A 17,222-nucleotide genomic window follows, 5' to 3' on the forward strand; every position below is an offset into this window, starting at 1 on the left:
AACACTGAGATGTTTAGTGAGCAGAACACTGAGGTGTTTAGCAAGCAGAACACTGAGATGTTTAGTGAGCAGAACAGAGGTGTTTAGCAAGCAGAACACTGAGATGTTTAGTGAGCAGAACAGAGATGTTTAGTGAGCAGAACACTGAGATGTTTAGTGAGCAGAACACTGAGATGTTTAGCGAGCAGAACACTGAGATGTTTAGTGAGCAGAACAGAGATGTTTAGTGAGCAGAACACTGAGATGTTTAGTGAGCAGAACACTGAGATGTTTAGCCAGATAAGATCCTAACTATCCATTCACCATGCTCTCTGACCCTCTCAGAACCAGCTAACCAAGGTCAAACAGGCTTGCAGGACTAAAGGAGGTAAATTATGATGATTGAAGTGTGAGGTGTTGGGTAACATGGAGTGTGAGACAGACCTGAAACGACGATGCAGGTGTCTTTGGCTCGTCTCTTCATGGCCTTGTACGCAGCGTCGGCCACAGCGTACAGGTGGGGAGGGTTCTCGTACAGCTCCCGGCCGCGATAAGCATTGATTTCCTCCTTCCCGTAGATGTCCATCTGTTTGTAAGGATTGACTGACACCACCCCCTCTCCTATGAAGGTGTAGATACGGGCTTTCTCAAACCTACCAGGCACACAGACAAACACAGAGACAGAGACAGAGACAGAGACAGAGACAAACACAGAGACAGAGACAGAGACAGAGACAAACACAGAGACAGAGACAGAGACAGAGACAAACACAGAGACAGAGACAGAGACAAACACAGAGACAGAGACAGAGACAGAGACAAACACAGAGACAGAGACAGAGACAGACAGAGACAAACACAGAGACAGAGACAGAGACAGAGACAAACACAGAGACAGAGACAGAGACAGAGACAGAGACAAACACAGAGACAGAGACAGAGACAGAGACAGAGACAAACACAGAGACAGAGACAGAGACAAACACAGAGACAGAGACAGAGACAAACACAGAGACAGAGACAGAGACAGAGACAGAGACAGAGAGACAGAGACAGAGAGACAGAGACAGAGACAGAGACAAACACAGAGACAGAGACAGAGACAAACACAGAGACAGAGACAGAGACAGAGACAGAGACAGAGACAAACACAGAGACAGAGACAGAGAGAGAGAGAGAGACAGAGACAGAGACAGAGACAAACACAGAGACAGAGAGAGAGACAGAGACAGAGACAGAGACAGAGACAAACACAGAGACAGAGACAGAGACAGACACAGAGACAGAGACAGAGACAGAGACAAACACAGAGACAGAGAGAGAGACAGAGAGAGAGACAGAGACAGAGACAGAGACAGAGACAAACACAGAGACAGAGACAGAGACAGAGACAGACACAGAGACAGAGACAGAGACAAACACAGAGACAGAGACAGAGACAGAGACAGAGACAAACACAGAGACAGAGACAGAGACAGAGACAGAGACAAACACAGAGACAGAGACAGAGACAGAGACAGAGACAAACACAGAGACAGAGACAGAGACAGAGACAAACACAGAGACAGAGACAGAGACAGAGACAGAGACAAACACAGAGACAGAGACAGAGACAGAGACAAACACAGAGACAGAGACAGAGACAGAGACAGAGACAAACACAGAGACAGAGACAGAGACAGAGACAGAGACAAACACAGAGACAGAGACAGAGACAAACACAGAGACAGAGACAGAGACAAACACAGAGACAGAGACAGAGAGAGAGACAGAGACAGAGACAGAGACAGAGACAAACACAGAGACAGAGAGAGAGAGAGACAGAGACAGAGACAGAGAGAGAGACAGAGACAGAGACAGAGACAAACACAGAGACAGAGACAAACACAGAGACAGAGACAGAGACAGAGACAGAGACAAACACAGAGACAAACACAGAGACAGACACAGAGACAGAGACAGACACAGAGACAGACACAGAGACAGAGACAAACACAGAGAGAGAGACAGAGACAGAGACAGAGACAGAGACAGAGACAGAGACAAACACAGAGACAGACACAGAGACAGAGACAGACACAGAGACAGACACAGAGACAGAGACAGAGACAGAGACAGAGACAAACACAGAGACAGAGACAGAGACAGAGACAGAGACAGAGACAAACACAGAGACAGAGCTGACGTTATTTTAGCTTTTTGAAGTATGGTTTCAGCTTGTTTTTATATTTTTGAAAAGGCTTGAATTTTAACTATCCAAATAGAAATGTAGGAAAACAGAACAAAATCCTTTTGATATGAATAATTTGTGCCACAGAAAAGCTTCTGTGTATAGTCTACACACACTCAAACCACATTCAACAGTAAGGTTCCACCCCATTAACACCTTGCCCGTTGTGATGAGAGCAATGTTACCACAGCAACAGGGTAGAGGCCATTTCACAGAGAAACACCCTAACGTTAAAAACCCACATATTTGTGCATCTAAACTCAAACCTCCCACCTACTCTCAAAACGGACACACCCACCCCAAAAGTATAGGAATTGACGTGGATGGGAAGTGAGAACAGGAAGTACGGGAAGTGAGAACAGGAAGCATGTACAAATTGTGTCTCAAGAGGATTCGCTTCCTCCACCTTGTTTAACTTGCCTGGGTATTGATTTTACTTGTGGCACCTATCCTGCTGATATTAAACCTAATTTCCTATTTTCTGTGCGGAAATGTAGGATGTACATCACAAGTTACAATAAACAACTCCATGACCTGCTAAACAAAAATATATATCTATCACAACCTGTGATAACCAACACGGGTACAAACAGTCATTTAGATCATTATACTAAGACATGGATCTTAGTCACTGGAACTGTCTGTGGCAGCCGCTGGTCCTAGTAGTAATTGCCCAAAGTGGACAAATAAAGTTGTTTTAGTTTAATCCTAAGGGGTGTTATTAGAGAAAACGTGTCTTTCTCTTCAACCTTTTTCTATCTGACTGTTACTGCAGACGTTGCCATGGGGTCAGGCCGGGCCTGATAAAACTAATGGGAACTTCAGGGAATTAAAAATATGGTGTATACACCATCCAGGGCTGAGGCCCCTGGCGTGTCTGCTGAGGCCCCTGGCGTGTCTGCTGAGGCCCCTGGCGTGTCTGCTGGGGCCCCTGGCGTGTCTGCTGAGGCCCCTGGCGTGTCTGTTGAGGCCCCTGGCGTGTCTGTAGAGGCCCCTGGCGTGTCTGCTAAGGCCCCTGGCGTGTCCGCTAAGGCCCCTGGCGTGTCTGCTTAGGCCCCTGGCGTGTCTGCTGAGGTCCCTGGCGCGTCTGCTGAGGCCCCTGGCGCGTCTGCTGAGGCCCCTGGCGTGTCTGCTGGGGCCCCTGGTGTGTCTGAGGCCCCTGGCGTGTCTGAGGCCCCTGGCGTGTCTGTTGAGGCCCCTGGCGTGTCTGCTGAGGCCCCTGGCGTGTCTGCTGAGGCCCCTGGCGTGTCTGCTGAGGCCCCTGGGGTGTCTGTTGAGGCCCCTGGGGTGTCTGCTGAGGCCCCTGGCGTGTCTGCTGAGGCCCCTGGGGTGTCTGCTGAGGCCCCTGGCGTGTCTGCTGAGGCCCCTGGGGTGTCTGCTGAGGCCCCTGGCGTGTCTGCTGAGGCCCCTGGCGTGTCTGCTGAGGCCCCTGGCGTGTGTGCTGAGGCCCCTGGCGTGTGTGCTGAGGCCCCTGGCGTGTCTGCTGAGGCCCCTGGCGTGTCTGCTGAGGCCCCTGGCTTGTCTCAGGCCCCTGGCGTGTCTGAGGCCCCTGGCGTGTCTGCTGAGGCCCCTGGGGTGTCTGCTGACACCCCTGGCGTGTCTGCTGAGGCCCCTGGCGTGTCTGCTGAGGCCCCTGGGGTGTTTGCTGAGGCCCCTGGCGTGTCTGCTGAGGCCCCTGGGGTGTCTGCTGAGGCCCCTGGTGTGTCTGCTGAGGCCCCTGGCGTGTCTGAGGCCCCTGGCGTGTCTGAGGCCCCTGGCGTGTCTGAGGCCCCTGGTGTGTCTGCTGAGGCCCCTGAAGGTCCTCCAACTAATAAACAGCATGTTTTACTACCACTGTGAAATACCCCTTTTCAACTTCACACAGGATTCTGAAGATGACGGCATCGCAGGCTAATTGTTCATATGTGGTTTCTCACTGTCTCAAGGGAAGGCATGTCCCAACTTTACCAAACTTAAAATCTGTCTGTCTGCTTTGGCAATGTAAACACATGTTTCCCATGCCAAGAAAGCCCTTTGAATTGAATTAAGAGAGAGAGATACATAAATAAACAAATAAACAAATAGATAATGGTCAGGTGCAGCAAAGAAAGACTTGGCCTTAACTGAAAACACAGAACTAACATCCACAACATGTATGATAGTCATTCGTGGTTAAGGGGTTGAGGATAAATTAAAACTACTTCTCTTCTAGTCTTTTTAAGAAACATTTGTGTGTTGAAAAAGCTTAATAACCACTTGTATAACATATTTGCATAGACTTCCAACAGACATACATACCCCACCAGACACACCATTATGAGTTTCTTCACTGTACCCAAACCAAAAACAGATTTAATGCATCACTCAGTATTGAATAGAGCCATGACATCATGGAATACTCCGCCACCAGAGGTTAGTCAGGCAAGTTTAGCTTTAAAAAACAGATACAAATGTGTCACGCCCTGATCTGTTTCACCTGTCTTTGTGCTTGTCTCCACCCCACCTCAAGGCGTCGCCCGTCTTCCCCATTATCCCCTGTGTATTTATACCTGTGTTCTCTGTTTGTCTTGTTGCCAGTTCGTTGTGTTTGGTTAAGCCTACCAGTGGGTTTCCCTCTGCTCCTGTCGCTTGTTTGTTCCTGCTTTCTAGGTTCCCCGGTTCTGACCTTTCTGCCCGCCCTGAGCCCCACTACTCTGGATTACGGACCTTTGCCCGCCCTGAGCCTGCCTGCTCTCCTGTACCTTTGCCCCACTACTCTGGATTACGGACCTCTGCCTGACCTGAGCCTGCCTGCTCTCCTGTACCTTTGCCCCACTACTATGGATTACGGACCTCTGCCTGACCTGAGCCTGCCTGCTCTCCTGTACCTTTGCCCCACCACTCTGGATTATCAACCCCTGCCTGCCTTGACCTGTCGTTTTCCTGCCCCTGTTGCTGTAATAAACATTGTTACTTCGACACAGTCTGCACTTGGGTCTTACCTGAAAAGTGATACAAATGCATCTTGTATCTCAGCGCCTGTCCTCTTCTAAAGATCTAATTGAACTGAACTGTATATATGAATATGTACTGTATATTTTAATAGTGTGTAAATAGTAATTTTGTTGTCTCTTGGTGTCTTTTCAATAAATACTGTAACTCATTTTGTATTTTATTTTCTATTTAATGTAATACCTTATGTTGTTCTTGTCTAGTACTGTTCTGTACTCTGTCATGTATTTGTGTGTTTTGTGGACCCCAGGAAGAGCAGCTGCTGCATGTGCAGTATCTAATAGGGATCTGAATAAAGTAAACACAGCACCCAAAAATAGAGGACAAAAGGTCACCCGATTCACTTGAACTCAACACAATACATCACTGCAACAAACAAAAAACAGTCACGAAGAGAGCGAATAGAGTAGGTGTCACTAACTAAATGAGTTTGGTCTCAGGTCTTTACCAATGATGCGATGACGATTTCTATGCGTCTATTTACGTGACTGTTTCTGAGGCAGAACCGTACATGTTCATATCGCAACCAATGAGAGAGGGTGGGAAAGTCAAACCCCCAAAAATGTCATCCACATCTCTCTCTCTCTCTCTCGCTCTCTCCCTCTCTCTCCCCCCTCTCTCTCTCTCGTTGTCTACATGTCAACTTCTTCACTTAGCTTCTTGTACAAACAATAGTTTATAGCACTGCTTTAATCCTCACACGTGTGTCAATCTAAGTAAAATAAATTTAAGAAAATCCCCATCAAAATCCTTCAGTTTTAAACTAGATATTTTTTTGTTGTTGCATGGGCTGCGTCTCAATCCACCTATTCCTCCTATGTAGCCTTCTGCATCTGCAGTGGAAGGTGGCCAAGCTATAAAGGTGTTTAAAAATCGGTCTTCTCACAAAAACGTCCAAACGGGTGTCACAGGACTCGCCTGAAGGTAACACATAAAAACGAATGGAAGAATGGAGGTAGATTTGTGCCAACAAAAATAAGGGGTTAAATATGGGTCCAACCTAAAATATTCCCTGAGCTTTCTTATATCTCATAGATATAGGACAGACACTTATTCCAGACAGTCTTTTTGACATTTATAAATGTTTTATTCAATGCATTTCTATCGGCAATACTAGTACAGGCCAAATTCAATATTTTATATATATTTTATATATATTTGTTTTATACCTCAAAAAAGTCCTCAAATTCAAAATCAAATACAGTGCATTCAGAAAGTATTCAGACCCCTTGACTATTCCCACATTTTGTTACATTTACAGCCTTAATCTAAACTGGATTCAATAGGTTTTCCCCCCTCATCAATCTACACACAATACCACATGACAAAGCAAAAACAGGTTTAGAGAAATGCAAATGTATTTAAATAAAAACCTGAAATAAAACATTTACATAAGTATTCAGACCCTTTAATCGGTGCTTTGTTGAAGCACCTTTTGCAGTGATTACAGACTTATCTTCTTGGGTATGACGCTATAAGCTTGGCACACTTGTATTTGGGGAGTTTCTCCCAGTCTTCTCTGCAGATCCTCTCAAGCTCTGTGAGGTTGGATGGGGAGCGTCGCTGCACAGCTATTTTCAGGTCTCTCCAGAGATGTTCGATTGGGTTCAAGTCCAGGCTCTGGCTGGGCCACTCAAGGACATTCAGAGACTTGTCCCAAAGCCATTCCTGTGTTGTCTTGGCTGTGTGCTTAGAGTCATTGTCCTGTTGGAAGGTGAACCTTTGCCCCAGTCTGAGTTTCTGAGCACTCTGGACCAGGTTTTCATCACAGACCTCTCTGTACTGTACTGTTCATCTGAGAGTCCTTTACATGACTTTTTGCAATCTCCAAGCGGGCTGTAATGTGCCTTTTACTGAGGAGTGGCTTCCTTCTGGCCACTCTACCATAAAGGCCTGATTGGTGGAGTGCTGCAAAGACGGTTGTCCTTCTGAAATGTTCTCCCATCTCCACAGAGGAGAGCACTGGAGCACTGTCAGAGTTACCATCGGGTTCTTGGTCACCTCACTGACCAAAGACCTTCTCCACCGATTGCTCAGTTTGGTCGGGCGGCCAGCTCTCGGAAGAGACTTGGTGGTTTCAAACTTCTTCTATTTAAGAATGCTGAAGACCACTGTGTTCTTGGGGACCTTCAATGCTGAAGACATTTGTTGATACCCGTCCCCAGATCTATGCCTCGACACAATCCTGTCTCGGAGCTCTATGGACAATTCCTTAGAACTGTTTTTTGATCTGACATGCACTGTCAACTGTGGGATCTTAAATAGAGAGGTGTGTGCCTTTCCAAATCATGTCCAATCAATTGAATTTGCCACAGGTGGACTCCAATCAAGTTGAAGAAACATCTTAAGAATGATCAATGGAAACAGGATGCACCTGAGCTCATTTTCGAGTCTCGTAGCAAAGGGTCTGAATACTTATATAAATTAGGTATTCTGTTTTTTTTTTATACATTTCCATAATATTCAAAAAAAAAAAAAAATCTTTGTCATTATGGGGTATTGTGTGTTGATTGATGAAGATCATTTAAAAAATATATATTTTAGAATAAGGCAGTAACGTAGCAAAATGTGGAAAAACTCAACGGGTCAGAATACTTTCAAAATGTACTGTATTAATCCATGGTATGACCTACCCCCAAGGTGTAGAATTTTAGAGGATAACGGAGGCACTGAAAAGTTTCCAATGTTGCGAGGTTGAGGGGACTGAGGGCTGATAAAGACATCCATTGTGCCACAACCTCCATGACAGCATCCTCTCATCTCCATACCTGTGTTGTACCTACTTCATCCTTCTCAACCTCCACTCCTCGACCGGAGTCACCATCAGTCCTTACATACTCTCTACCCCAGTCTCTCTGCAGGCCTTACCTCAGCTTCAGGTTCTCCATAAACTGCTCTATGTTCACCTCGTCCAGAAGGACAAAATCAGACTTCCCAAACTCCAGGCCCTCCAGCACCGCCATCCTGACGGACAGACAGAATGACAAAAAAAGATAGAGAGGAAACGGAAGTCTCTAGGGGAGAGAGAGAGAGAGTAGAGGACTCTAGGGAAGAGAGAGAGAAGTGATGCAAAGGCAGGCAGGCAGAATAGTCTAGTGCTGCTGGTGCCCGGTAGTGAAAGTGGAGTTGAGGCAGTGTGCTGTGTTGTGGGTGTGGGTGTGGCATAACTCTGTTCTTTTGTGGTGTGGGGTGCTGCTTAGTCAAGTCAATGAGGGCTGTGGTCGGCCTCTCTGTAGTGTGTGTGTGTGTGTGTGTGTGTGTGTGTGTGTGTGTGTGTGTGTGTGTGTGTGCGTGCGTGCGTGCGTGCGTGCGTGCGTGCGTGCGGCGGGTATATATATAATGGGACAGCGAAGAACTATCATTAAACACAGAAAACACTTCTGCATCCTCCATCTCGTCTTTCTCTCTTCCTGCCACAGGCCTCCAGACCTCCTTGTTTCAGAGGAAAACCACTGAGTGAACCGTTGCAGAGGACTATGACAACAAGAAAGTCATACTGTATCTCTCTTAGCCTCCCCCTCTCTTTTTCCACCTCTCTCTCTTCCTCTCTCTCTTCCTCTCTATCTCTGTCTGTGTATCTATCTATTTGTCTATCACTCTTCCATATAAAGACCCAACTCCACAAAGATAATTGATCTGAAAGAAGAAGAAGAAAACCAACTGAACACTGAGACACAGAGGCTCGATCCACTGCCAACAATCTACAATTAAGTCTGTAAATTAGCTGTACATTTTAGGACAAAATGCCCTCTTCTCCTGGGAAGGATAAGGGCATTTCCTGGAAAGGGTGCCGGAGCGGTCTTCTAGTGGGGCTTCGGATGTGCACACACCACCCACCGCTTCCGAGTATATTTCTCTCTAATGTCCAGGCCCTAGTTAACAAAGTCGACAAAATCAGGGCAAGAGTTGCTTAACAAAGAGATATCCCGGATTGTAACATACTCTGTTTCAAGGAAACGTGGCTAGCTTGGGATATGCTGTCGGAGTCAGTACAGCCAACGGGATTTTCAGTGCATCGCGCCGACAGTAATAAACATCTATCCGGTAAGGATGGAAGTGTATGTTTCATGATTAACAACTCATGGTGCAATTGTAACAACATACAAGAACTCAAGTTATTTTGTTCACCAGACCTAGAATTCCTCACAATCAAATGCCAACCGTATTGTCTCCCAAGAGAACTCTCCTCGGTTATTGTCACAGGCGTGTATATTCCCCCGCGAGCGGATACCAAGACGGCCATCAAGGAACTTCACTGGACTTTATGCAAACTGGAAACCATATATCCTGAGGCTGCATTTATTGTAGCTCGGGATTTTAACAAAGCTAATTTAAGAACAAGGCTACCTAAATTCTATCAGCATATCGATTGCAGTACACGAGCGAGTAACGCTCGACCATTGCTACTCTAACATTCATGATGCATGCAAGGCCCTCCCCCGCTCTCTTTTCGGCATATCTGACCATGACTCAATCTTGTTGCTCCTCTCCTATAGGCAGAAACTAAAACAGGAAGCGCCTATGCTTAGGTCTATCCAACACCGGTCTGACAAATCAGATTCCGCGCTTCAAGATTGCTTCAATCATGTGGACTGTGATATGTTCTGGGTAGACTCAGAGAACAACATTGACAAATATGCTGACTCGGTGAGTGAGTTTATAAGGAAGTGTATAGGAGATATTGTACCCACTGTGACTATTAAAACCTTCCCTAACCAGAAACTGTGGATTGATGGCAGCATTCGTGCAAAACTGAAAGCACATACCACCACATTTAATCATGGCAAGGTGACTGAGAATATGGCCGAATACAAACAGTGTAGTTATTCCCTCCATAAGGCAATCAGACAAGCAAAGTGTCAGTATAGAGAAAAAGAGGAGTTGCAATTCAATGGCTCAAACATGAGACGTATGTGGCAGGGTCTACAGACAATCACGGATTACAAAAAGAAAACCAGCCCGGTCATGGACATCAACGTCTTGCTTCCAGACAAATTAAACAACTTCTTTGCGTGCTTTGAGGACAATACAGTGCCACTGACGCGACCCGCTGCCAAAGACTGTGGGCTCTCCTTCTCCATGGCCGACGTAAGTAAAACATTTAAACGTGTTAAGGCTGCCGGCCCAGATGGCATTCCTAGCCGCGTCCTCAGAGCATGCACAGACCAGCTGGCTGGTGTGTTTACGGACATATTCAATCAATCCCTATCCCAGTCTGCTGTCCCCACATGCTTCAAGATGGCCACCATTGTTCCTGTTCCCAAGAAAACCAAGGTAACTGAACAAAAGGACTATTGCCCCGTGGCACTCACTTCTGTCATCAAGAAGTGCTTTGAAAGACTGTTTAAGGATAATATCACCTCCACCCTACCTGTCACCCTAGACCTACTTCAATGTGCTTACCAATAGGTCCACAGACAATAGATTTGCCATCACACTGCACACGGCCCTGTCCCATCTGGATAAGAGGAATACCTATGTAAGAATGCTGTTCATTGACTACAGCTCAGCCTTCAACACCATAGTAACCTCCAAGATCATCATTAAGCTCGAGGCCCTGGGTCAGAACAGTGCCCTGTGCAGCTGGGTCCTGGACTTCCTGACGGACCGCCCCCAGGTGGTAAAGGTAGGAAACAACATCTCCACTCCGCTGATCCTCAACACTGGGGCACCACAAGGGTGTGTTCTCAGCCCCCTCCTGTACTCCCTGTTCACCCACGACTGCGTGGCCACGCACGCCTCTAACTCAATCATCAAGTTTGCAGACAACACAGTGGTAGGCTTGATTACCAACAACGACGAGACAGCCTACAGGGAGGAGGTGCGGGCCCTCGGAGTGTGGTGCCAGGAAAATAACCTCTCACTCAATGTCAGCAAAACAAAAGAGATGATCGTGGACTTCAGGAAACAGCAAAGGGAGCACCCCTCTTTCCACATCGACTGGACAGCAGTGGAGAAGTTCCTCAGTGTCCCCGACAATCTGAAATGGTCCACGCACACAGACAGTGTGGTGAAGAAGGCGCAACAACACCTCTTCAACCTCAGGAGGCTGAAAATATGTGGCTTGTCACCGAAAAACTTCACTAGCTTTTACAGGTGCACAATCGAGAGCATCCCGTCGGACTGTATCACCGCCTGGTACGTAAACTGCACAGCCCACAACCGCAGGGCTCTCCAGAGGGTAGTGAGGTCTGCACAACGCATCACCGGGGGCAAACTACCTGCCCTCCAGGACACCTATAACACCCGATGTCACAAGAAGGCAAAAAAAGATAATCAAGGACAATAACCACCCGAGCCAATGCCTGTTCACCCTGCTTCTATCCAGAAGGCGAGGTCAGTACAGGTGCATCAAAGCTGGGACAGAAAGATTGAAAAAACAGTTTCTATCTCAAGGCCATCAGATTGTTCAACAGCCATCACTAGCACAGAGAGGCAGCTGCCTACCGACTTGATATCATTGGCCACTTTAACTTCTTCATGATTTTTTTATTTTACCTTTATTTAACTAGGCAAGTAATTTAAGAAAAAAATATTATTTTCAATGACAGCCTAGGAACAATGGGTTAACTGCCTTGTTCAGGGGCTGAATGACAGATTTTTACCTCGGCAGTTCTTGGATTCAACCTTGCAACCTTTTGGTTACTAGTCCAACGCTCTAACCACTAGGCTACCTCCCACGGGACGGTTGAGCTAATGTAGGCTAATGTAATTAGCATAAACAGAACACTAGTCACTTTAATAATGCCACTTTAAGAATATTTACATATCTCGCAATACTTATCTCATATGTACTGTATACTACACTATCTATTCTATATTATCTACTGCATCTCAGCCGCTCTGTCACTGCTCATCCATATATTTTATATTTATATATTCTCATCCCATTCCTTTACTAGATTGTGTGTATTAGGTTTTGTTGTGGAATTTGTTAGATATTAGGTTTTGTTGTGGAATTGTTAGATATTACCTGTTAGATACTGCTGCACTGTCAGATCTAGAAGCATAAGCATTTCACTACACTATAACACTAAACAATAATATCTGCTAACCATGTGTATGTGACCAATACAATTGTATTTGATTTGATTTTGTATCTCCTGGAAAGGATCAGGGTATTTGTTGCTTCTGACTCCACAGCAGCATACATCATCTCTCCTTGGCTACATCCCAAATGGCACCCTATTCCCTATGTAGTGCACTAGTTAATGGCACCCTATTCCCTATGTAGTGCACTAGTTAATGGCACCCTATTCCCTATGTAGTGCACTAGTTAATGGCACCCTATTCCCTATGTAGTGCACTAGTTAATGGCACTCTATTCCCTATGTAGTGCCCTAGTTAATGGCACCCTATTCCCTATGTAGTGCACTAGACCCCTCCTGTCTCAGCCTCCAGTATTTATGCTGCAGTAGTTTATGTGTCGGGGGGGCTAGGGTCAGTTTGTTATATCTGGAGTACTTCTCCTGTCCTATTCGGTGTCCTGTGTGAATCTAAGTGTGCGTTCTCTAATTCTCTCCTTCTCTCTTTCTTTCTCTCTCTCGGAGGACCTTGCTGTCCCCAGTCCACCTGGCCGTGCTGCTGCTCCAGTTTCAACTGACCTGAGCCCTAGGACCATGCCCCAGGACTACCTGACATGATGACTCCTTGCTGTCCCCAGTCCACCTGACCGTGCTGCTGCTCCAGTTTCAACTGTTCTGCCTTATTATTATTCGACCATGCTGGTCATTTATGAACATTTGAACATCTTGGCCATGTTCTGTTATAATCTCCACCCGGCACAGCCAGAAGAGGACTGGCCACCCCACATAGCCTGGTTCCTCTCTAGGTTTCTTCCTAGGTTTTGGCCTTTCTCAGGAGTTTTTCCTAGCCACCGTGCTTCTACACCTGCTTTGCTTGCTGTTTGGGGTTTTAGGCTGGGTTTCTGTACAGCACTTTGAGATATCAGCTGATGTACGAAGGGCTATATAAATACATTTGATTTGACTAGTTAATGACACCCTATTCCCTATGTAGTGCACTAGTTAATGACACCCTATTCCCTACGTAGTGCACTAGTTAATGGCACCCTATTCCCTATGTAGTGCACTAGTTAATGACACCCTATTCCCTATGTAGTGCACTAGCTTTGACGAGGACCCATAGGGCTCTGGCCAAAAGTAGTTGGTGGTGATATAATGTAGGATTGGGGTGGTGATATAATGTAGGGTGGTGATATAATGTAGGGTTGGGGTGGTGATATACTGTAGGGTTAGGGTGGTGATATAATATAGGGTTAGGGTGGTGATATAATATAGAGTTAGGGTTGTGATGTATCATGTAGGGTTAGGGTGGTGATATAATGTAGGGTTAGGGTGGTGATATAATATAGGGTTAGGGTGGTGATATAATATAGGGTTAGTGTGGTGATATAATGTAGGGTTGGGGTGGTGATATAATGTAGGGTTAGGGTGGTGATATAATGTAGGGTTAGTGTGGTGATATCATGTAGGGTTAGGGTGGTGATATAATGTAGAGTTAGGGTGGTGATATAATGTAGGGTTAGGGTGGTGATATAACGTAGGTTTAGGGTGTGCGTGAAACAAAGAATTTTTCCAACAATTGTTTACAGATTATTTCACTTATAATTCACTGTATCACAATTCCAGTGGGTCAGAAGTTTACATACACTAAGTTGACTGTGCCTTTAAACAGCTTGGAAAATTCCAGAAAATGATGTCATGGCTTTAGAAACTTCTGATAGGCTAATTGACATCATTTGAGTCAATTGGAGGTGTACCTGTGGATGTATTTCAAGGCCTACCTTCAAATTCAGTGCCTCTTTGCTTGACATCATGGGAAAATCAAAAGAAATCAGCCAAGACCTCAGAAAAACAATTGTAGACCTCCACACGTCTGGTTCATCCTTGGGAGCAATTTACAAATGCCCGAAAGTACCACGTTCATCTGTACAAACAATAGTACGCAAGTATAAACCCCATGGGAACACACAGCCGTCATACCGCTCAGGAAGGAGACCCGTTCTGTCTGTTAGAGATGAACATACTTTGGTTCGAAAAGTGCAAATCAATCCCAGAACAACAGCAAAGGACCCTGTGAAGATGCTGGAGGAATCAGGTACAAAAGTATCTATATCCACAGTAAAACGTGTCCAATATCGATATAACTTGAAATGCTGCTCTGCAAGGAACGTACTTTTTGGAGAAATGTCCTCTGGTCTGATGAAACAAAAATAGAACTGTATGGCCATAATGACCATCGTTAAGTTTGGAGAAAACGGGGGAGGCTTGCAAGCCGAAGAACACCATCCCAACTGTGAAGCACGAGGGTGGCAGCATCATGTTGTGGGGTGCTTTGCTGCAGGAGGGACTGGTGCACTTCACAAAATAGATGGCATCATGAGGAATTAAAATTATGTGGATATATTGAAGCAACATCTCAAGACATCAGTCAGGAAGTTAAAGCTTGGTTGCAAATGGCTCTTCCAAATAGACAATGACCCCAAGTATTCTTCCAAAGTTGTGACAAAATGGCTTAAGGACAACAAAGTCAAGGTATTGGAGTGGCCATAACAAAGCCCTGACCTCAATCCTATAGACACTTTGTGGGCAGAACTGAAAAAGCGTGTGCGAGCAAGGAGGCCTACAAACCAGACTCAGTTACAACAGCTCTGTTAGGAGGAATGGGACAAAATTTACCCAACCTATTGTGGGAAGCTTGTGGAAGGCTACCCAAAACGTTTGAGCCAAGTTAAACTATTTAAAGGCCATGCTACAAAATACTAATTGAGTGTATGTAAACTTCTGACCCACTGGGAATGTGATGAAAGAAATAAAAGCTGAAATAAATCCTTCTCTCTGCTATTATTCTCACATTTCACATTCTTAAAATAAAGTGGTGATCCTAACTGACCTAAGACAGGGACTTTTTACTAGGACTAAATGTCAGGAATTGTGAAAAATTGAGTTTAAATGCATTTGGTGTATGTAAACTTCCGACTTCAACTGTATATATCAATGCATTATCTAAATTGCAGCCGCGAATCCGCCATAGAAAAATAAAGAACATAAGCTCTGGTAATATGGATAGCCTAACTATTGAAGCAATGAGCGAGTTGGTTTTCCATGGCCCCGGTACCCCTGGTGGGTGGAGAGTTCTCTTTTAGGATCAATGGAATGGTTGAAAATAATCAAACAAAGAGGAGCTGCTTATGTTTGTCCTGTTTCACATACAGTGGGGAGAACAAGTATTTGATACACTGCTGATTTTTCAGGTTTTCATACTTACAAAGCATGTAGAGGTCTGTAATTTTTTATCAATGGGTACACTTCAACTGTGAGAGACAGAATCTAAAATACTTATGTCATGCAATAAAATGCAAATGAATTACTTAAAAATCATACATTGTGATTTTCTGGATTTTTGTTTTAGATTCCGTCTCCCACAGTTGGAGTGTACCCATTGATAAAAAAAATGACAGACCTCTACATGCTTTGTAAGTAGGAAAACCTGCAAAATCAGCAGTGTATCAAATACTTGTTCTCCCCACTGTATGTGTAGTGTGAAATGGACATGTGCTTCTTTTGCATATCCCACTCCCCCCGAGACATCCTCAGAAAGTGGGGTCACGGCCAGAGGTCAGTCATTATTGATGGCGAACCTGGAACAATTAAGGTTAACTGTCTTGCTCAAGGGCAGATCAACAGATATTTCACCTCGTCAGCTCTGGGATTCAAACCAGCAACCTTTCGGAGACCGGCCCAATGCTGTAACCGCTAGGCTACCTGCTGCACCTGGGGCACAGGGCCATGCAAAACAAATTTGCCTAAAACTCGTCTGGCAATCCTCTTTCAGCTCGAGAAAGTGGATTTCTACTGGTGCGGGCGTTTAACATAAAGCCTCATGGCTCTCATTGATTAAACAACACAATGCAGTAACACTGCTAAAGCCAATTTAACAATATGTCAATCGAGAGGTTTCTCTGGAGACATTAGTGTTCTGTGTGTGACCTTTACTTCCTGAAGTGCACTGGAGTGTTGTTTTTGCTTCTCGGAAGGCTTGATTATCACTGAGCATTCTAAAAGTGCTTGATTGTCACTGAGCATTCTAAAAGTGCTTGATTAATCACTGAGCATTCTAAAAGTGCTTGATTAATCACTGAGCATTCTAAAAGTGCTTGATTAATCACTGAGCATTCTAAAAGTGCTTGATTAATCACTGAGCATTCTAAAAGTGCTTGATTATCACTGAGCATTCTAAAAGTGCTTGATTAATCACTGAGCATTCTAAAAGTGCTTGATTATCACTGAGCATTCTAAAAGTGCTTGATTATCACTGAGCATTCTAAAAGTGCTTGATTATCACTGAGCATTCTAAAAGTGCTTGATTAATCACTGAGCATTCTAAAAGTGCTTGATTATCACTGAGCATTCTAAAAGTGCTTGATTATCACTGAGCATTCTAAAAGTGCTTAATTATCACTGAGCATTCTAAAAGTGATCTATGCCGTTTAAAGTACTTATAATAGACTGCACTACCACTCACCCCCTCCTAACCTGCTCAACTCTGATCACCACTTCCTCTCTCTGTCAGTGTGCGTTGTGTTGTGTCATGTCGACTGCGTGGGGCCGCCTCACCTACTGCTCAGGAAGGGACGCAGAGGGCAGGCTGGTGAGCACTTCCCTCTCTCATCTGCTTGTGGGTCCATCACCATTCACGGAACTCCGGGTCCAGAAGTTAACACTCAGAATCAGTCTGACAAGAACAAGCACAGTACTAAGGCAGATAGATACTAAGGCAAACGCATGGACCCAGACTGCCACAGTAACAGACTGCCATGGTAACAGACTGCCATGGTAACAGGCTGCCATAGTAACTGATTTGACGAGAAACGTGGAGACAATGACAAGTCGAAAGGAATTGTCAAACTACAGCATGATGTGTTGATTTTAGTCTTGTGTGTGAGGAGTTAAAATTACCACATTTCAGGAACAGTTTCCACACACAAAAAAAAGATGAGATCATCTCTAAATAATCAAAA

At 45.1% G+C, this 17,222-nt stretch overlaps 1 protein-coding gene across 1 annotated transcript in view; it reads right to left on the reverse strand.

Moving 5' to 3' along the window:
• The window catches only part of LOC110496890 (unconventional myosin-Ig-like), an 86,960-nt gene extending 78,698 nt beyond the window's left edge, over positions 1–8,262 (reverse strand). The window contains exons 1-2 of the mRNA XM_036953558.1: positions 8,048–8,262; positions 424–632 (exon numbers count right to left, since the gene is read on the reverse strand). Coding sequence (XP_036809453.1) covers positions 424–632; positions 8,048–8,142 — 304 coding nt within the window. The 5' untranslated portion in view covers positions 8,143–8,262. The remainder of the gene's footprint in view (positions 1–423; positions 633–8,047) is intronic.
• Between the last annotated feature and the right edge of the window lie 8,960 nt (positions 8,263–17,222).

The sequence above is a fragment of the Oncorhynchus mykiss genome, chromosome 18 (genome assembly GCF_013265735.2).
Source record: "Oncorhynchus mykiss isolate Arlee chromosome 18, USDA_OmykA_1.1, whole genome shotgun sequence".
NCBI classification, from domain to species: Eukaryota; Metazoa; Chordata; class Actinopteri; order Salmoniformes; family Salmonidae; genus Oncorhynchus; species Oncorhynchus mykiss.